The 21,537-nt window shown below is 41.9% G+C and overlaps 1 protein-coding gene across 8 annotated transcripts in view; it reads left to right on the plus strand.

The window, feature by feature from the left end:
• Positions 1–21,537, plus strand: part of ARMH3 (armadillo like helical domain containing 3) — a 129,504-nt gene that overhangs the window by 4,501 nt on the left and 103,466 nt on the right. For 7 of the 8 annotated variants that reach the window (XM_087763829.1, XM_087763825.1, XM_087763827.1 and 4 more), the window contains 12 exons: positions 3,063–3,174; positions 3,648–3,704; positions 3,819–3,965; positions 6,124–6,231; positions 7,355–7,447; positions 8,336–8,410; positions 9,097–9,183; positions 14,849–14,905; positions 15,928–15,971; positions 17,491–17,551; positions 18,595–18,641; positions 19,319–19,394. In XM_087763829.1, coding sequence (XP_087619955.1) covers positions 3,063–3,174; positions 3,648–3,704; positions 3,819–3,965; positions 6,124–6,231; positions 7,355–7,447; positions 8,336–8,410; positions 9,097–9,183; positions 14,849–14,905; positions 15,928–15,971; positions 17,491–17,551; positions 18,595–18,641; positions 19,319–19,394 — 964 coding nt within the window. Of the gene's footprint in view, positions 1–2,300; positions 2,456–3,062; positions 3,175–3,647; positions 3,705–3,818; positions 3,966–6,123; positions 6,232–7,354; positions 7,448–8,335; positions 8,411–9,096; positions 9,184–14,848; positions 14,906–15,927; positions 15,972–17,490; positions 17,552–18,594; positions 18,642–19,318; positions 19,395–21,537 lie in introns of those variants that run through there. The other variant, XM_087763826.1, reaches the window with a different exon arrangement.

The raw sequence follows: 21,537 nt of genomic DNA on the forward strand, positions 1-21,537 counted from the left end.
CCTGAAATGTGGAAAATGCACTGATGCTTTTTAAATGTGATGCATTTAAAGGATAATTGTTAACTATATTTGGTGTCGTTGTTTTCATAAGCTGTCACGGTGTCCTGATAATTTGACACCTCTACAGCTTACTTATAAATGTTTTGCACATTTAACTGTTGTCTTCTGCAGCTGCCTAGAAGGTCCCCATTAGCAAAATGCAGTTTCCTCTTTCTGTCTTTATGACATCTAGAAAATGTAATTGCATAAAGTGAAAAGAAAAAGCCATTTGTACAGCCTCATCATCATAGGTCATGAAACAAGCACAGCCTAATAAAGCGTTGGCATGAAAGGCGACTTTTACTTTTCTCCCCTTGCTCCTTCATACACTCATTTGTAGAATAGCAAATTATAAACAAGAACATTATTTAATCCTTGCCTCTAGCAGTCGTCTTTGTATGTGCTCTGTGCAGCTTTGGTTGAGAGAATATGAATTCCAGTCCCATTTTGACAGAGACTAGACTTTTCACATGATCATGCGATCCCTCTGATGCTCACCCAGCATCAAGTCTTTGTGTCTTGTGGGATTTAGATTTCTCTGTCTTCAAGGAAATGTAGGAAAAGTGTTAAAATGCAGCTCTCGGACTCCAGGGACTAAGCAGAGCGTATTGATCCCTTCCCATTCACGTACACATTTGCTGTGAGAACGCTGACCTAGAAGCACTGAGAGTTAGTTTATTAGTTTTGACATTGGGATTCATTAGCTGTAATTCAATTAGAAGCACGCTGATGGATGTGTTTGTATGCTGGGGCTGGCAGCTGCTTTAGGTTCAGAAACTTATGATTCTAGTTGGGAAATTGTTTTGTGCAGTCTTGGGTAAGATTTGTATTGCTAGGCTAAAAGCGACATCGTTCTTGATTTGGTTTTTAATAGATTTCTCTCTGTTTCCAATTATGCTTCTAATTAGAATAATGTCTTATTTCCCATGACAGTTTAAAAATAATGCAAAGTCTGTAAAAGAGAAGCTATCAAGATGATTGAATAATGTTTTCTTTTTCATTTCTTAGACTGAAACCTTTTTCCATCTTAGTTGGCTATATAGACCTACTAGGCTACAGAAATACTTTTGATATTTACAGAAGGTTATGGTGCAGTAGTTGCTAAACTGTCTTCTGTCAGTGTGTCTTGGGGCTGTTTCCATTCTCACCCCAGCACCCGCACCAGCCCTTAACCAGCCAGCTGTGCACAATCCCTTTCTAGCGGGAAGACAGAACGGCTCTCTGCCTTTCTATATAAATATCAGCTTTTCAGGTGTGAGATCTGCTTCTCTTTGTCCTACTCTCTGCTTTCCCATCCAGGCAAAGCTCCTTCCCTTCACGCCTGGGGTAGGGTCTTTTGCAGCAGCATTGTTTCTCCAGGCCCAAAGATGTTTTCCTGCCACTTACAACTGAGATTTGCGGTTCAAGGGATGGATGTCTGAATAACCGACTCTGGGAGCCTGAGAGTCCTAGTTAAGAGCACAGTTGTAGTTTAGGACAATCAAAAGCTGTCCGCAGTGGAAAGAATGTAGAAGAGATCTGGAACTGGCATTCAGTAGTTGCTGGAACTTGCTCTTTGAGGGAAAGACAGATCTAAACTGCTGTGGTTGTGGAAGGGGCTCAGGCAGTCTGGGATGGAGGCTAAATCCAAAGCTGTCTCCATGGCTGCCAGCTCAGAAAGCTCTGGGGTCTTAGATGCTGACTGCAGTGAACTTACCTCTCTATGCATAATTTAGCATGGCTGAGTGCAGCTACCACAAGAGCCTGCCCATGTTTTTCTGGAGCATGACTCCCGTCAAGCCTCTGCCTGAGGTATGCTGCTGTTGTGTGTGTAATTACCTTTGGAGGTACAGGAGAAAGGTTGGGAGCTCAGGGATATGAGAAGGGATGGCATTCCCTTTCTGCTAAGTATCTCTGACAGTGTTGCAGTGATAGAGGAGGTTAGAACAGTGCTAAAGCCGCGGTGCTTGCCACAAAACCTGTGATTGCAGAAAGATATATATTTGCAAGGTCAGAGTGGTGATGTGCTTTGTAGCACCAGACATGAGGCTGAGGGTACGTGGCAAGTCGTGTTCTGACTCTCAGCCCCTGGGATGGGTTGGCTGTCGCAGAAGGTTCAGGACTACAGCTATGGTTGTTACTTTTTGTAACAGCTTGTTTTGTAATAACGATACTTCTTTTTTTTTTTTTTTTTTTTTTTTAAATGGGATAACCAGTAAGCATGAGACACCAATTACTTATAGTAAAACCTGTTTGTGTTTCTAGAAAGCCCTTTGCTGTCAAATGGATCAGGAAATTCATCTGGTTTAAAAAAAAAAAAAATCCCTGCAAAACTTCTCCCCTGTGTTCCTCCATCCTCCTCCCAAAACTGAACCACATGAGATGCTTCTGAGGCTGGGGTTCTTCTCTGGCTTGATTTGCAGAGCAGCTGGCACAGGTGAGGGATGCCAAGGTGCAGAGGTAGAGATAAGCAAGGGTGGCAGGAGTGCTTTAGGGAGACTTTGCAGCCAAATGTTTCCTAGTGTTGGATGCCGCTGCAGAGTGCAAAAGCAGAATTTGAAGTGCTTTGGTAGGCAGCAAATTAAACGGATAAGAAAAGACTTTTACAACCAGTTTCAGGAGCTTTTTGTCACAAGATGTCCTTGAGGCTTGACCAGCGTCAAAAAGGACTGGGTATCCACTTGATAACAAGTATCACAGTTCATGCAATGAGATTAAAAAATACATACTTTTCTAGACGTAAACTGCATTGATCTGGATCATGAATCAGTTTCTAGCAGAGAAGAATTAATAAAATTTATCCATAAGGAGCTTATTCTGTATCTGCCTGTGTCTGGACTTCTGCTTTTTTCTTTGAAATGAGATACAGGACTAGATGGAACCTTTGGTCTGATTCCTTATCTGGTATAGTTATTAAAGCCCCTACTTTCAGCTTGTGAGAGACTATTGGTATTTTAGCTCAGTGAAAAAGTTGAGGCAGGGCAGATATGCCTTGAAGAAAAGTTCAAGTTTCCTTACCCTTTTTTGTGTATTCTTACCTTCAGGATATACAGCATGGCCCAAACAGAGAAGAAAGGTGGGCTGCTCCGGAAATCTTCAGCCTCCAAGAAGCCATTGAAGGAGAAGGTTGTGTTGATGTATGATGAGATTTTCACGGTAAGGACTTGAACATCTCTTCTTTCTGAAGTGTTGTGTTAAATTTTCTGGGTTTAGTTTGTGCTGAGGGCTCTGCATGGTGGATTCTTTTCCCAAGGTAAGGACTGCACAGTGTAGGCACATGCTTCAGGCTCTCCTGCTGTCATGCAGAGCTCTGTATTTTGCTCTCTTCCTTAATGTCACCTTGTCCTGTTGTCTACCAGGACCATTTGTGATCTACAGGAAGTCACAGCTTTCCAAGTATTTCTCAAAAAATAATCCAGAAAATAAACAGAAGCATCCCAATTGAGAGCTGCTTCTGTTTGTCCTTCTGTTTCTGGGAATCTGTGTAGACAGAATTCCATACTGTGAGCCCACTTGGTCATCCAGTGGGATAATGCTGACTCTGAGCTACTCATGATAATGATTTTCTTTGAATTCTGCCTGAGTGATTTCTTCTCATTTGGTCTCACGGGTGTTCCTTTTCTTTTCAGACAGAGGACCCCAGTAAATGCAACCCTAGGTTTTGGGAGGAGCTGTTTCTCATGAAGGTAACAGGAATTGAACATCCTGCTTACGAAGTGGCAGACTGTCAGTGCAAGGACTTGCGTTTCTAAGGTGTCACTGGTTGTGTAACATGCATGAACTGCTTCTTAACCTGACAGGTCAACTTGGAATATCTAGAAGGCAAGCTGGAGGCTCTGGATGGGGAAGAGTTAATGAAGATAAAAGATAACATCAACTGCTTGTTTCAGCACTGCATCCAGGCTCTGGGTGAGGAGCACCCAATCAGAGTGGTCAATGCATTACAGGTACTATGCTGAGAGACAGGGAATGCTCTCTTTTGCTTCTGATGAGGCAACATATTTGCTGGTGGTATCAATCATCTTGTGCTCATTTCTTTGCTTCTGAGGAGAAATGATGACTACAGACCAGTTGCTACTTATTGTCTGTGGAGGTTACAAACATTCGTAGTCACTTTAGTCTTTGAAGAACAATAGCTTGTTTCAGAATTCAAGAGGATCTGGTGATGCAGGATGAAGCGGGTGGCAATGGGGGGACAAGAAGGGCTTGTTCACACTGCAGGCTGTCAGTCTGGGGGCTTAAGAGTGCTCTGTGTAGCTTTGTCTGTATTCTACTTTCTCCTGTTCTCCCTCATTTTAGCCTCCATATGGGTCAAAAATGAAATAAAGCTCTGGAGAAGTTACTGTCAAATTTATACAGGGGACTGTCCCTGTTGGACGCTTCCTAATTGGAAGCCGTGAAGAATTGTCACCCAGAATTAATAGCCATTTTCCTGCAGGTTGCTCCTTACCATAGCTATGTTGTCCCATGTCTTGTGTGGGAGATTCCTCAGTCTTGATCTTTGATGTTATTAGTTCACACGCTGATTCTTACAGTTTGGTGAATGCATTTGTCTCGGCTTCTCTCAGCTGTAGGAATACAGCATATGAATTTCAGGTTTGGAGAAGTCACCTGTAGGAGACATTGGACAGGCAGTAAGCTGGGACAACTTGATTTAAAACAGAATATGTACACCTCTGACATAAAATCTTGCATTGTTTTATTATTATTATTTTTAGAATTAGTTTGAAAGGATGCTATTAAATATTGTAGTTACAGCTACGTAGACAGTCTAGCCCAGCTCTGAATTCCCAAACTTGTATCCAGGCTCTTGGCAAAAGTTAGGCCAGGGCTCAAGTCTAGAATCCTGCTTTGTGAGTGTAAATAGGAACCAGGTAACACATCCTGAGCTAAAGTTGGGAGAATGTTCCCTTAATCAGATTGCGTTCATGTGGAAAGTGATCCTGATGCCAGAACTTATTTAAGCAATCTTTTCTTGAGAACGACCATGGTGACCAAAGGTTTGTTTAGCCCAGCATCCTGTCTCTGACAGTAACAAAAAAAAGGATGTCTACCTTACCCTTTTGCTTCTGCATGGTTCTAGGTCTGCTGATTCCTTGCTTGTCTCCAGCTTTACATCTTCTGAAACTAATTACTTCTCACAAGCGAATTTAAGCTGGAGTCTAAAACTGCAGCGGTTAAATTCCTGCTCATTCCCCTCTTCACAGACCTGAAAGGTGCCTGATGACAAAAGTCACCGCAGTCGTTTCCCTCTCTTGGGGCAAATGAGACATTTGCTGTCCATAAGTTTTCCAGTGTCTGCTGGAAGCATAGTGTGCTGATACCTTTATGTTGTCAGTGGTCTCCAAGAACTCGGTGTGAATCAGTAATCCAGTGCCTGCAACAAGAAAAGTGAAGGAGATTACGTTTAGTGGGAAGGTTCTTAGAGCCCCTGAGGTATTAGGAAAACTTAAGCTGCCTAATAGCCTTGGAGACATTTTTTCCTCCTTTTTTTTTTTTTTTTTTGTTTTGTTTTGACAAAGAGACAGATTATTGGTCAGACTTAGTATAGCAGTGTGGTAACCAAACAGAAATTTGTACTCTCCAAAAGCATCTGCTGTATGGACAGGCATAATGTGATAAACTATGTTGTATGGATGTTGTATGCTCGAAATAAGAAATTAATCTGGAAAGCTCTAAGGCATGTCTATCCATATACTAGACACTGCTTCTGCCTTGCAGTTTCCTGATCAATATTTTTGGCCTGAAAGCCACACTCAGCTATTTTCCAAATATCGTGCTCCTGTCTGGTACAAACTGGGTCTGGATGGAAGCAGCAGTAAGATTACCTTTCCTCAGAGTGCTATGAAATGAAGGAGTGAACAAACAGGAAAAATGTGGACAAATATATTCTCCTCTAATTTTTTTGAGTTTTCAGCATCCAAGATCCTCCTTAGAAACAACAGAGGTGGAGGAGAGGTCAAACAAAACGTATGGCTTCCAGGCTGGTGGTATTAATTTAAATATCTGTGCTTTTCCAGTGCTAGGAGAGGGTCTTAGGGCGGGTTTTGCTATTGAGTTGCAGGTGTTGCCTTACATCTTGCCCTCTGATTTTTCCCTTTGCAGACTTTGTGTGCATTGATTCGGGGTGTCCATCAGAAGAACAAATCCACTTCTGGGTTTGACATCATCAACATGCTTGTGGGTTTTGATAAGGCAGAGCTATGTATGAAGGTGAGGCCCTGGCAATGTAGAGAAACATTTTGCACAGCAGCCATGTTGCAGGGGCAGTCACTTGTAGACAGGTCTGTCTACCGTGGTGCAGCTTCTGGGGGAAATATTCCAGCCACTTATTAAAAACAGCTGTCCTGAAGTTCTTTACCTGCTAGTGGCACAAAGACACTTGGGGTCCCCATGTTCGTTAGTTATATAACAGAGCGCTTTTCCTTCTTTTCCTTTAGTTCCATGCTGTGCAGTCACTATGGTTAAGAAATCTTAAGGCCAGAAAAGGCTGCCACAGGCCATTAGTACCTAGTATTGAACTTCATACCTTGTGCTTAATTTTTAGCTGATAGTCATGTCCTGTGTTCTCACATTTCCATCAGCACATGTACCATTTTAAATTTATTTGGTGCTCTTCGCTGTAAAGATGTTGAGTTTTGGGAGATGACAAAGTAATCAGTGATAAAGCTGAATTCCTGTTGTATCTTTCATCTCTCTGCAAAAAGTAGTAATTTTTCATCTCTCTACAAATAGTAGTACATTTGGGGAAAATATTAAGTAATAACTTGCCTATCAGGGCTACATTTTTCCTTTAAGAATAACTGTATTATTTGTAACTTAGTATTTGGAAAACAGTTATTTATGAATATCTGTCAAACAGCTATATAGAATCTATTTTTAATCATAACTAATATATGTACTATTAAATTGGAGACGTGCTGCTTACAAAAAATCTCATGGTGCCTATAAGTAAAATGGAATATTGAAAAAAAAGCACTGTTATTACTGTCTTGCAAACAAAAGGAAGATCATATTTGTAGAGCTCAGAATTACTTTGTGAATTCAATCTATTGTTATATGCATACAAAAATCTCTCATGCATCTAGAGAAAACTCTTGGAAAATGATCATGATGTTATGCCTGTAGTCATTAAAATGTAGTTAACACAAAACAATGTTGAGAACCAATAGTGTGAATATGGCCTGTGTAACAGTAGCAATGGCTCAATTATTGATTCTGGAATAACATGGCTTTACATTGGTGCTCTTGTATTTCAATCTCCCCAAAAGCTTTTTATAACAACCATTTCAAATAATTTTAAATATTACTTTTAAATAATGTGATCGGTCTTCAGAATCTGATGGAGAGCTTGGACTCGCTCCTCTGCGCAGAAGGTTCTGAAAGCCTCAAAAGCTTGTGTCTGAAGCTACTTCTCTGCTTGGTGACGGTAAGTGAATACCAGCTGTATAATAACTTAAAGGCTTATACGAGCCACATCTTGAGGGATGGTACTGTCTCAAAACTTGAGCAGAATGCTGCAGTGTGAAGCTTAAGAAGGGGAAAGAAATTGTGAATGAGAACAAGGGTCAGCCCAGAATATGCATCATTACTCTTGCCACGATGCCAATACAGACTAGCAGACTTTTTTCACCTCATAAAATAGGTGCCAACTGGAGCAAAAGGGGAAGAGACACAGGAGGAGGTGTCAGTTAGATTCACAGGGGTTTTTTAAGGAAAAAGGTGTTTAAGAAGTCTCAGATAAATAGAAGGGGAGCGGAGGAGAGGGGTTGAGGAAAGATGGGAAACGTGGAGTAGACAGGAGTGGTGAGGATATGAAGAATGAGGAAGTTGGAACAAATGGCCACTCATCATCTCCTGGAGATGGTCAGCTGTGAAGTATTTTGGCTGCGATAAGAGACAATTGAGTGGGGGGGAGGTCTTCGCTGCCCTGTTCAGGATGGGAAAGTCCTCAGTGGAGCATATGCGCCCTGTTTTTTCATTCTCTGCCTCCTGTGTAGCAGCCTGCTTCAGCTGCTGATGGCTGCTGTAAAATATGTGCAGCTGTGTAAAATATCAAGCTGTAGAGGAAAGGGGGAGCTCTTAGTGCGTGGGTCATGCTTCTTGCCAGAGAGAGGGGTGGGAGGCAGGACAGATTTCTTTTACTTCATGTCTAGCTCCACTGCTAGTCACACCTTGACTTGCTGACTAAGTGTGAGATTCTGGATAAATGTGTCCATCTGGTAGTAGAACTCTTCTGTTCCCAGTGTGTGCCAGAGGCAGCTACAGCATCATGGGAGGCTTTGGGTGAGATTTTAAAACTTATGTTTGTACTCAGGTGACAGATAACATTAGCCAGAACACCATCCTGGAGTATGTGATGATTAACAGCATATTTGAAGCTATTTTACAGGTAAGGGTTCTTCCTTTTACTGCAGGAGCTCTTCTTCCATAGCAAGAGCTTTCAGTGAAATATTTGCATTTCAGCTTTTTCAGTGCAGCGTAGCTGACTGGCACTGTGTGTTGCTTCCATTCATAGCTCAGTCATAGATTTTTTTTTTTTTTTTTTAAATGCTGTTTCCTCCTTACTCTAGTCTGCTGGTTTTAGTCACTACTGAGTATTTAAAGTATTTTCACTTGAGACATTTGTGCATAGATAGAAGCTGAACAGATTTCTGGGCTAATTTCACAGAGAATTCCTGTATTGGAAGAACTCTTTTCAAAAAGCAGTCTGGATATATTGAGTTTTTTTCTGCTCTTTGATAAATTATACTTTCTAGAAGTGGAACTGGGCTTGGGGAAAACCGGAAAACTTGCACAGATAATGTTGGTGATGCACTGAGATACTGCCCAGTGCTGTTGAGAAATATATTTGCCCTTTATGCCCAGAAAGCCTATGTGCATCCTCTCTGTGATAAATAAACTTCTCTGTGCGCAGAACTTCTTGGAAGCACCGACACTCCCTCAACCTTAAATATCCTGTTTCAACTAGGACATAATTTGCTATTACACATATATTTCACGGCCATGCACTGTCTGAGAGTCACTGCAAGCTACCTGAAGCAGGCCCGAACAGAACAGTGTGGTTATTTATTCCAGATCCTGTCCAGCCCACTTAGTCGCAGGGAACACGGCTATGATGCTGTTGTCCTTCTTGCCTTGCTGGTCAACTACAGAAAGTATGAGGTAGGTATTCTTCTGGATAACAGAAACATCACTTCTCTCTACTTTATTAATTTATGCTGGCCTCTGGATTACTAAGGCAGCCTATGGTACAGTTTTTAGCAGTATGCACGATAACATTTATCAGGGTATCAGCACAGAGCTCCAGAAGTTTTGCAAGGCAGTCATATTATGCTAACTGTATCTGTCTCTGATGTATATGTATAATCAAATGCGTATGATATTCATACAGCTCGTTTTGTGCAAGCATGAAAGAAACTACCTAGGGGATTTGCATTTCCTTCATGAAAGTGTACTGAGGAAGGTCCTTTTGGAGGAGTTACTGTTGTGCCAAACTTGCATGCTTGCCTCTGTGTGCGTGACTGTGCGGTTATACATAATCTCCAAAGTAAAATGAGCTGTCAGTCATCTTGGGCTTCAGACTAAATTTGTGATTCAGAGACTGAAAGAGCACAGATCCCCAGAAGAGATGGTGAAGCTGAGACCAAAGAATGAACTGAAACATCACAGCTAGTATTTCCAAGAGAAGTCTGTCTCTGTCTCTTTGACTGGTTCCTCTCTGAGACACTTTATTCATCTTCCTTTTTCCAAACTGGTTGTGCTAGTTTGTGGTGTATTCCCATTTTTTCTGTAATTCATCACCTTGAAAAAGAAACATTTCAAATGTCAAAAAACCACCTAATATTGGCTTTTCTTTGCATGAAGCATGATGCTTTAATGTTCTATCTTATTTTTTTTCTGTAATTGGGAATATCTTAATGTACTTAGACTGGCAAAAAATGGGAAAGTGCTGGAATACCCTCTCCTCGACAGAATTACTAGGAGGGGGCAGGCTCCAAAACTTATATGGTTTTATAATAGATCTTGTTTTGAATTATGAATAGATGTAGAGAATAGGCAAAGACAGGAGCTACACTTAGTGTCAAAGTAATCCCTGTTAATTTTTCATTCCTGTGAATGTTGTGAAAATCATGAATTACAGATTCTGTTCAGCAATCTGTGCGGTGGTAGCATGGAACAGGAGCGTGGAGTTTGGTTTCAGTATATGGCCATGAGGGAAAACTGTTGGGAATGATATCGGCAGGGTTACTGATGAGGGCAGACTGGAAAGACCAGAGGTCTCATTGCAACATTCAGGTCAAAGGGTGGAGAGCTTTGTAGTCCCATCCCTGAGCTACGAATCCCTGCGTACTGTATAGTTTATGTCCTTAGTAAGGGAGGGTGCTGTGAGTATGTAAGACTTGTCCTCTGCTCTTCGTGGTAGTTTTCTGTAGAGTATTGAGTTGGGGTTGAGTGCTTTGGAAAACATTGTCCTGGATGTCTTAAAACTGGGCACCCAAAAGAAATTGTGCTGATGTTTAAAAAGTACAATCCAACCTGAGGCAGATGTGTAGCAAGGGGAATTTCAGCTTGAGTAGTTCCTCTGGCAAGGTTGAAAGCAGCTTGAAGAAAGGTTTTATATGATGGCTGCCTGACACAGCCCTTTGTAAACAGCGCTACAAGCAAAGCCTGTAGTAATGCAATCATAATCTTTGTCCTTAAGTAGCTGCTTTCATTTGCTGCTCTTTGGCCCTTAGAGTCAGTTTGATGGTTGCCTGTTTGTCAGTGTATTATAGCACACTTTCATGCCTCAAATCCTTTGGAGTTCTCTTTTTAGTTAATTGTGCTGCAGTTGATAGGTTCTCTTTTGTTCTGAACTTCATTGGTTGCTAAATTGTGTTTCCAGCTGCTTAAGAAGATCTAATTAGGCTGAAAATTCATTAGTTGACTATGATTTTGTGTCTGTCTTTAATGTGAATACCGGTGTGTTTTGCATCAGGATGTTCTTTCATATTTTTGGGATATGAATTTTGTAGTCTCCTCTCAAATTCCCTGGGGAATATTTGTCCACGTTTTCATTACCAGCTGAGATCTTGGCTTGCTCATTAACTTCTGTTCTAGGAGTAAAAATCATAGAATTGTAGAATGGTTTAGGTTGGAAGGGACCTTGAAAATCATCTGGTTCCAACCCCCCTGCCATGGGCAGGGACACCTTCCACTAGACCAGGTTGCTCAAAGCCTTGAACACTTCCAGGGATGGGGCATCCACAACTTCTCTGGGCAACCTGTTACAGTGCCTTGCCATGCTCATAGTGAAGATGAAAATGATTTACATGTTTTTACACGGAATCTTTAAAGGGATGTCCCTGATCTGAGACCTAATAATTTTCAAAAGTTCCAAGTATATACTTATTGAAGACATCTGCTATATTTTGTTTGGTTTTTTTTTTAATCCTAGTCCTGATTTTAGAGAAAATATTTTCACCTTGATACTATATGAGAGAAACACAAAAGAGTAACTGAATAATTGACTATATCAGGAAAATGGTGAAGCTAAGTGTACACAAAAGGCTGCCAAACAGAGAAAATGCTGTGAGGAAGAGTATTTATTTGATCACTTTCTCAGTGTTTTAAGGGATGACTGCTAGAATAGCAGGTTAAAACATAAAATCAGGTAGTAACTTTTAAATAGGTAGATTCCTTGATAACATCTAGGTGGAAATTTCTTTGCCTCGTGTTCAACCTGATAGAATTGCATATTGTGTCTTTTGCTAGGCAGAGCTGAGAGAGATTAGTCAAAACATGGGTTTTTCCCTTTGTGTACTTGTCTGGCAGCATATAGCATATCCAACAGCCCTTCATGTCCAGTTACATGGACTTGCCTCTCCTTGATACAGTCAACTACAGGTACTGAAGAGACACTTACCAACATTGGAGAGTCAGAAATTTTTTTTTTTTTTAAAAAAAAAGGTCTCACACAACTCAAATTATTTTAAATGAATCTCTTTAACAAAAAGTAATTATTCAAGCTCCAATTCCCTGTGAAATGGCCTGCCTGCACAGGAGATGGCCTCATCAGGGCTTGCAGCAAAGCTGCCAAATCATCCCTAATGAGTGTTCAGGGAAAAGTCTTGCGAGGGATAATCAAGTGGACTCTGGCCTTCATGTGTGTTACAGATGTGAAGATAAGTTAAGCACCTAACTAGGAATTATACATGGTTAACTTAGGTTTTTTCTGCTGTCTTTTCCTAGCAAAAAAATTGTTTCCCATAGATTTGTGTTGGAGGCTGAGGTACATTTGAGGGCATGGAGGAGATCTCACTCCCTCTGCCAGACTTGTGTGCTTCTTCATATAGTACTGACTTTGTATGGCATGTCTCACCTGTGGGTTGCTTTAAAAATTACCTGGTAATGATCTCCCTGCAGCTTCCACCTTCATTTCTATGAGATTGTTGGCATCTGATGGTGGGTAGTTCATGGAGGTCATCTTGAGTATTCCCAGGTTCCAGCAGTTTGTGTCTCTGCCTCATCACTGACAAGACGACCTTAATGCTGTAGTGTTTGTTTTCTGATGGCAGTGATAGGAAAAGACCTGTGTTCTCTGAAGAGCTGAGGATCATATTTTTGAGTTCTTTCTGGAGGCAGAAGCTATTTCTAAGTTTGTGTAACTGCTTCATTGACAAACTTTGACGTTTTCAAAATGCTTATCAGCCACTTTTCAAGGCTGTCGCATGTTTCTGCATGTTGTGGAGTGGCAGGAGTAATTTAGACTTTTAAAACTTTTGCTGTGATTCCCAGTGAGAGATGAACTGACCTCCGAAACAGCAGCATTAGAACAGGGAAGCGGGCAGGGAGTATGAGGTGGGCTTAGGGGTGCTTGTACAACTTGCAGGTTGCTGATGTTCATCGTAGACGTGGAGACTAATGCTCGTGGACAGTAACTGGAACTGTTGGCTCTCAAGTTGGGGCAGGAGCAAACTGCACGCCCCGTGGGCAGCATAGGAAATATTTTCATCGCACTGGTACAGACTTGCACACTGAAAGGCACTAGAAACTGCGATGCCCCATGTAGTGTGTGGATTACACTGGTTAGTCATCTGCCTGCCGCGTAAGGAGTTAGGGAAGCCTAGAGGAGGCATGGAATGTGTCAGGGGAATGGAACACTTCAGACAGGAATTATTAAACAGACTTCTGCAGATATGGAAATGACAGTTGAAAAGATAGAGGGCAGAGATCCGTAGCAAGCTAGGCCAGCTTCGTGACCCTATCAGCCATGCACTGATGACATCTTGCTGCCAAGAGGCAGGAGACGTGGAGCATGCATCTAAAGTCAAGGGCAACGGGAGCGTGAAGAGTTGTTCATGGGCTAGAGATGACAACGAACCCGCTCCCCCTCCCTTTCTGTGATGGGATGGAGTGTATGACTAGGTCTAAGGGCAGCCTGGTGGTGTTGGTTGGTGTAGTATCTCCCAGTTTGCTTCTTCCCCACGTCTGGGAATTTGGATAACCCTGCAGCCTCTAAGGCAGCATAGCCCTGCTGCCCATTGCCTTGAAAAGCCCCATCGCTTTTATTGGTCATGAGTCACGGGCTGGCCTCTCTTCTGTGCGTGAGCTGTGGTGTGGAGAGTTTCTCCTTGTTGTAGAAGGAGAGCAAAAGAACGACTGAAATTAGCAAAACTAAGGTATATTTACAAGGATGGATTTTAATCTGTATTTAATTACGAATTTGTGAAGCTTACTTCTGCTTTGCTGACATTGACTAAATTTAATTTCTGAAGGGGAGCATGGCTGTACAGAGAGGCCCATATATTGTTACTCAATAGGAGCCTCTGCTCCAGCCTCAAGGCAATGTCTTTGCATGCTTCGTGCACAGATGGGTTCTGTGTGAGTTTTCTGTCTTTTTCTGAAACAGCAGACAGGGCTGCGTGCTGCTGGAGGCAGCCTGACAGACTGGCTGAGCTTTGGTCTGTTCTGAGCAGTTTCTTTTCTGAACCAAAAAGAAAGCCTGATCCTCCCAGAGCACCAAATCATTGAGAGCGGTGTTTTCTGATCAGCCTTATTTTTAACTTGCTGTCAAGCCGTGGGCAAAGCAGTCTTGTGTAACTTGTAGGGCTGCATCTGATGCATGTTTTGTGTTTTATTCTTCCCATCGGCTTTGGACTTACTACGTACATAGAGCCTTTTCTTCTCTGTTCTGGTTCCAAATCAACTTTGTTAGTTTTACGCTGACACGTATAAACCAGGAAAAACAAATGTACATTGCTAATCTAAAATGCTTCCTAAATTATTAGGACTTCAGCTAAGTTCAAGGAATTTATATTCTCCAGAGACTTTTAGCTCTCAGTGGTGTAAACTGTCAAAGTGTTGAGCTCTAACCCAGCAGCAGAGGAGTCTATAACGTTGTCATGCCTTCCTGGGTCCTCCTTCCTTTAAGCAATCTTTGCAAGGTGTGGCAGAAGGGAGATATCGGAACACCGATGTTCAGTCCCAGCTTCACTGCTTGTTCCTGCTGCATAACAGCGTGTGTGTCGCAGATAACAGGCTTGCAGGGCGGCTGCTCCACTTTCAAGACTGACAGATGAGCTAGTGGAGGAGCAGAAACTCCCTCTCTCCTCAGTAAAATCAGGAGACTGCCTGGCTGAGCCAGTAAAGAGAAGGCATCCCAGGCATAGCGGCCCTGGCATGTGCTGTGACTCCAGTTTCTTTGTGTGTATTCTGCTTTGTGGGACAGGAGAGAGATTCTTCCCAGGTGGTTGGGTAAACTTGGAAAGATAATTGTGTTTTTTTCCTGAAGGCTGAACTTAAAACCAATTTTTTTTTTCTTCCTTCTCCCCCCCACCCTGAGCAGTCAGTGAATCCCTACATTGTGAAGCTCTCCATCGTAGATGATGAGGCCACACTCAATGTGAGTATTTGACTTGATTCCTCTGTGCCGCAGGGGATGCTCTTTCACGGCTGGTGTTAGTGTAATGAATGCAATCACGGTGTCTGGAAGAAAGAAGGTCTAGGAACAGTGCTGCTGTAAAGACCACCAGTATAGTGGGTTTCTGCCCTCACTGCACTCTTGCAATAGGTTAGGCAGCTCATGATTGGGACAGTTTGATCACCAGTTAAATGGTGGGGGTGGTTAAAAAGCTAGCAAGGAACATGCTAAAGTTGATCATACATTTATGAACTACCTGTACACTATTTGCTGTCACGTGCCAAAGAGGCACAAGACAGCTTATGCCAAAGAAGATCCCATTTCCAGTGCTGTGTCATCTGATTTTACCAGTCCACAAGTCAATTCTTGTAGCTCAGTGGAAGCTTGTACCGGAGTCAAGAGTCCTGCAACATATTTTGGGTTGTAGCCACTGCCTAAGTTTTGTATCCAGGCCTGGATAGAAAGTGGCAGCACACTATGAGCTACCTGAGGTCTGGACTTAGAAGCTGTTCTTTAGGCATGAAGTAAAAAGCAAGCTCCATGCTAACTAATGGGCGAGAACAATTATTCTCAGCTAGTTAAATTAGCTTGACAGAAAGGATGACGAGTAGCTGTAGAATGGTGGAAGCTGTTTGCAAGAAGTGAAAAGGTTACTAGTGTTTATGGGCCTTTGTTTTGAACTTTGGATGTCTTTCCTCTGAGACCAGCTTCCTTGTGAAGTTCTTGCAGCTTTATTGAGGCTTCTTGAGTGAGTAAGCTCTGTCTGGAGGTCCAAGGAGAGTAAATGTTCTCTGTTGAACTTAGTAATTCGGTATTCAACTTTCAATTTTGGTGATATCTTTGTTGTATCATAGCATGTCTTAATAGTTCAAACAGCTTCAGGGGAAATTCTTCATAGTATGCTAGGTTATCTTGGGGGGGGGCAGCACTGCTATGTGTGTTCAGTGTGTGATTTCCTGCATTGAGATTTGTAATCTGAAGATTTTTTTAATGCTTTTTTTCAGGGAATGGGACTTGTAATTGCCCAGGCTTTATCAGAATATAACAGGTAAAACCTAATTGTCTCTTATTTTTCAATGCATGATAGTTGCTGTACATTTCCACAAACTTTTTTTGTGTTAAAGCACTTATTTATCACCTAACAGCCCCTGATGCACCTGGAGAGGCAGGGAATAGTCTTATGCTTTGAGGTACTTCGGCTCAGTTGTTGCTGTCATTGCAAGTGTAAATGCATCTATACCAGCTGTGCTGATGTGCTTCAGGAGAGATCTTGCTGTAGGGAAGATATCTATTGTATGTTTTTACTGTCATGGCTTTTACCTCTGTATGAACCTTGTGTAAAATCTTAGTCCCGAAGACAGATGATTTGCTGAGTACTTCTCTGTTAGAAAATGGATTTAACTGAAGCACAATCTAAAACAAACAAATGTATCCAGGACTATCCACATGCCGGATTAGGGGATATATGCTCTCGCAAATGGTGGAAAGCATTAACTGCTTCTGAAGAAAGAGCCAGAAAGCCAGCAGTAGGGGTAGCGTGTTCCCAGCCTCTGCTTTGTAAGCAGCAGCACGAAATGTGTAGGTTTTTCTAAGAAGAAAGTGCTTCAGAAAAATTTGGAAACTTACAGCAATTTCACCTGAGCAGCCCAAGACTTTTTTTGTGCAGCAGGATTTTCAAAGTATCCAGAAAAATGTTTTAATTCCTTTGAAGGTCTGCTATTATATATATGCCGGTGACTTGCAAGATGAGCAAATCATGTAAACGTATTTAACAGAGTAAATTATTAGAGTAAAGCAGAAAAAGCCTCACCCACCCATCTTCCTTCATTCTGACACAAGCTGTCTCAGACTATGGCCTGTTTTGCTTAGCTCTTTCTTTCCCCCTTCCCAAAAAAAACAGAATTGTTTTCTTTGCATGTTGCATTGTGTGTGATCAGATTCCTGTACCAAAAACATGATAAATGGCCATGTAAGCTTTGCTAGTCCATTTGAATGGCAAATGAAGCAACTTAGCTTAAATCTGAGGTCCCCAACCTATTTTTTGACATCATTTACTCCAGTTCCACTCCCTTCACTTACTCCACGAACGTGGGATCAGGCAGGATCAGGCCATGAACCATAATGGTCCTCATGGTTTCTGATGGCTGTAGGGTGATTGACTCTGCTTTAGTCTGTAGCAGATGATGATTGAAATTAAACTGTTTTGTGGTTACTGACTGTATGTGTTCATGTGGTTCATTACTGTTTTGCCCGTGCAGGACAAAATTTCCTAAGTCACTTGGTCCCTTTCGTTCAGCGTTAGCCCAAACTGGATGTGTCCTCTATAACAGCACAGGCATTGTTCAGTCTCACATCTTTCAGCAACCCCACTTCAACTCTACACAATTTACAAATGTTGTAATACCCTTTGCATCTCTTTTTGTGAGTTCTTGAAAAGCACTTGTGAATGTTGAAGCTTTCTCCATCCTGTATTCTTATCAGATAAGACTGTCTCATAGGGATTTAGATAAAATAGCCCTACTTCCATTTCTAACCCTGAAGCTTCATCCTTATTCCTTTTTGTTCAGGCAATACAAAGATAAAGAAGAGGAGCACCAGAGTGGTTTCTTCTCAGCCCTAACTAATATGGTAAGCAAGAAAGCAGTGTTTTTGTATTCTTAAAGTAGGTGCCTTCATGGAAGTTCAGCAGGAGGGTGTTTCGAAAAACCTGTGAGGTTGGGATGTGGGTTCTGGAGGAGGAGATGTATTGATCCAATCCAAACCAAATGCAACTGAAATGGCTGTATTCTGAGGAGTGTGTTGTTGTCTAACTGGGAAAGCTCTTTCAAAGGATGAGATCTTTATTGTGGCCTTGATAATGGAAATTGTTTTCCTTCATCTTCTTCATTCTAGGTGACTTTATTTTAAAAATCAAAATTACTTGTTGGATACTTTTAAGCAGCTAGTTATTTTTAAAAACAAGTTACTGCTCTGCTGATGTAGCCTAAACCAGAGAAGCTGAATATTTTTGTGGCAAAGTCCTAGTCTGTCATTAGCCTTAGAGATCTGTTTCTTTACTGTCTTGTTTCTCAAGCCTGGGTGCACTGTAGCTATGAAGTAAGCTTGGATTCTGCAATGGGTAGCGTCGGCATTTTCAAAGGCGTACCATCCAAAGGCAATTGTGAATGTCTTCCTTGTAAAGACTATCTGCTGTTCCCCTTGTTCAGTTTGGCTTTGCTTTAGTCTGAGATTTAATTGTAGATTGAGATCTAACTGACAGGAAAATTTCCTGTAAGTAGGGATAGTTCAGTGTTGACAGCTGTCTGTCCGGAGTGACATGGGTAAAACTGCTAGCACTTCGGGACAAGCAGATAGGAAATGATCTCTCTTGTCCTCTTGCAGAATCGCAGACTAATCCAGGTTGGGATTCAAGATACAGTCTTTTTTTTTCCTCTTTTGTGATTTGACAGGTGAAGCATTGGTCAGTGACAGTAGTGCAAAATAAAATGTTTGTAGATGGTCATCCTGTTTTGCATTTGTATTTTACTAGTATTAGAAAGGAAGTTACATGTGTGCCTTGGATGAAAACACCTCTCCCAGGGCCCTTCTGAGTTACTTAAATCCATGTCTTCTCTCTTGCTGTTTAGTAGCTTTCACAAATTCCTCCTATGCAATACTCTTTCTTTCCATAGGTGGGCAGCATGTTCATAGCAGATGCTGATGAGAAGATCTCAGTCCAGTAAGTGCACAGATGTTAGGTACACAGTGAAGGGCAACTCACCGCGCTGGTCAACAGGATCCACTCTGTCATGGAGCTGTTCTAATGTAGCAAAGCAAACTAGAGAGATAAGTTCTCTTGGAACTAAAATGGTACCACACCCCTGCAAGCAATGGATTCTCACATAAGTGAGAAGGGTGCAGCAGGAGGAACCACAGCTGAATTGCTTGTAATAAAGTGTATAAACCCCCCCTGTGGTTTTTATGAGGCGTTTTTAACATATAATAGGCATGTTGGAGGTGGCAGATGGGAAGTGATGGTTCATGCACGCTTGTTCCCAACAAAATATTTTCTAAATCAAGCGGGCAAGCGATAAATATGAGGGTTTGTGGTGTCTGTAGGAACCTCTGCCCTTAAAAGAAAGGATTTTAAAGGGAAAACGCTGGAGGAGCAACAAGGGAGACCTTCAGCAGGGAGGGAACAAAGACTGTAGTTGCATTCTAAAGATAGCTATTTTTAGGGATTGCTAAGTAGTAATACTTGGAAGAACAACTGGATTGCTGAGGCAGAGTTTTTATATAGTTGAAAAAAAATTCCTTCCTTCAGATGGGCCATGCTTCTGAAAAACTTTGCTCTTGTGATTCTCATCTGGTGTTAGCCCTTAACTAACTGTGCTTTTATCTGTATCCTTTCCACAGAACGAATGAAGCAATCCTGCTGGCCCTCTATGAAGCTGTTCACTTAAACCGGAATTTCATCACAGTTCTGGCACAAGTGAGTTTCAGTGCAGTGTTTGGCCATTTCTTTGTGGTGGATATCTTTGAGATTAGAGTCAGAAATGGAATTGGTGAAAAGCTAAGTTTTCTATTTTTTCCCCTGCATACTTGTCATAGGTGTAGATGAGCATGAAAGACCAGAAGCAGGCCAGGGCCTGGATTTATTATACTTTTAGGAAACACTTCCTGCCTTGCCAGAAAATAAGTAAAGTTTTGAGGGCACAGCTCATGTTGGAATGAGCCATTTTTCCCACTGGATGGGAAGGGCTGCGTGGAGTGCCTTCTGTGCCGTACTGATACTGCCTTTAGGAGGAGGATGGAGTGAGTGGACTGGTAGAGATAAGATTGCAGCTGCTATCAGAGCAATTGATGCTCTTGCTAAGTTAGGGTTGAGGGAAAGAGGCTGATCCTGGCTCCGAAGTGGGATGAATTGTCCTGTCTGGGTGTGCACAGACTGCATGTTGTTGTCTGTTTGGGTATCCTTCGCTTAGGGACTAATCGACATGTGATGACTGTTGTTTCAAAAACTATTTTGTGTTCAGACTTCCTTGGAGAGCCCAGCCCCTTTTGCTTGGGAGACTGTCACCAAAGCATAGCACTCCTTGTGCTGTCTATGGTGAAGAAACAGCTATGGCAGCCTTCTGAGAAGCCGTGGGCTGCTCCATACTTCTGATCACAAACCTCTGGATGCTTTTCTAAGCAGTGTGAGTTTGCAAAGGTGGTTATTGCTGGGAGACAGATAACGAGTCTGTCTGATCGTGCTGTGGCTGGCTGGAAGGATAGCCTGATGTGTTTAGGAAAACGTTCAGGTTTAGGCTTTTAATTTTGGCTTGTAAGTACTGCTGGTGATCTGTGAGGAAAAATGACATTAACAAAACAATTAACACCTTTCCCCAGTTACTTCAGGTCCTCATAGTGCAGCCATACATCACAGGCTAGACACTTGACATGACTGAGGAGACCTTTGGGGATTCCTGACAGTAGTTGTGATGGAAGAGGTCTGATAGGCAGATCTACTGCCTCTGAAGAAAGCTTCTCTTCCACAGGTGGTTCATTTGCTGAGGTTCCCTGCCTCTCTTTTCCCAGGTTATGCATTCCTACCACTTGTGAGAGATTTCTGCTCTTTCACTTCTGTGTAATACCAGCTCAGGCCTTTCTGTGGTCAAGATATCCCTGGGGGAAGAGAGGCCTTTGGCAGGGAAAAGAGTAGGGCAGGAAAAGAGCAGCTAGAATAAAAGCTCTGAAATTAAAAATAAAAGAATAAACTAGTTATTTGTGAAAGTGATAGCTGAAGCAGCCACTGCTCAGTGGGTTTAATTGAAGTGGAGGCCTGATGTTCTTGGGTGGATTGTCTGTAAGCCTTCATTTAAGAGAGGGCAAGGTAGGTCATGCTGTCCCTTCAGGGGACAAAAAACGAGGAAAAAAACCTCATAAAAGCTGATGAATGCTCTTGTCTAAGTTGGTGTCCATTGCTTGGGACTGCATGAATGACTACTTGCTGCTGTGTGGGCACTCAGGAAGAGCAGCGATACAGTTGTGTTGGTGCCTGAAGTGTTGAGGTTTTGATATACTTACTAGCTTGTTGGTCCTCAGTTTTTTGCTGCTAGGTGGCACTATTATCTCTCAACTGATGGTTAGTGTTTGGGGGAAAAGAAAGGTAAACACCATAGCAAAATCTATGGAAGCAAACCTGTTTTATGTGAGATTTTCAATGGAAAATTGTATTTAAAAGTTTAAATCAGTACCTGTAATGATTTAAAATTGTCTTTGAATTGTGGTATGTGTGTCTGTGCTTCCCATAAAATACATTCATTTGTAGTTGCTCATAAAATGAGATATTCAAAGACAATGTGGAGGATATCTACTTGCGAAAAATCCTATGGAACTAACGTCAAATCAGCAGTTCTGTATCCCTTTCTTTTATTTTGAAATTGTGATGATATATTAAGGCGAGTGATACATTTATGTAAAACTTGCCCTATGAAATGGACACTTTGCTTGGCAGCCAGAATTAAAATAGTATGGCAGATTGCCTACAGTCTCACCAGTGTGGATAGATCCGGAAGCTTACAAAGAGTAAAGTCAAAGCAGTAATTAGGCAGGCAACTATTAGCAAAGATGAAATGGGGAGAGTAACCGAC

This window comes from Nipponia nippon, unplaced genomic scaffold (assembly GCF_047370975.1).
Source record: "Nipponia nippon isolate SJK-2023a ecotype South Korea unplaced genomic scaffold, ASM4737097v1 scaffold_3, whole genome shotgun sequence".
Lineage (NCBI taxonomy): Eukaryota > Metazoa > Chordata > Aves > Pelecaniformes > Threskiornithidae > Nipponia > Nipponia nippon.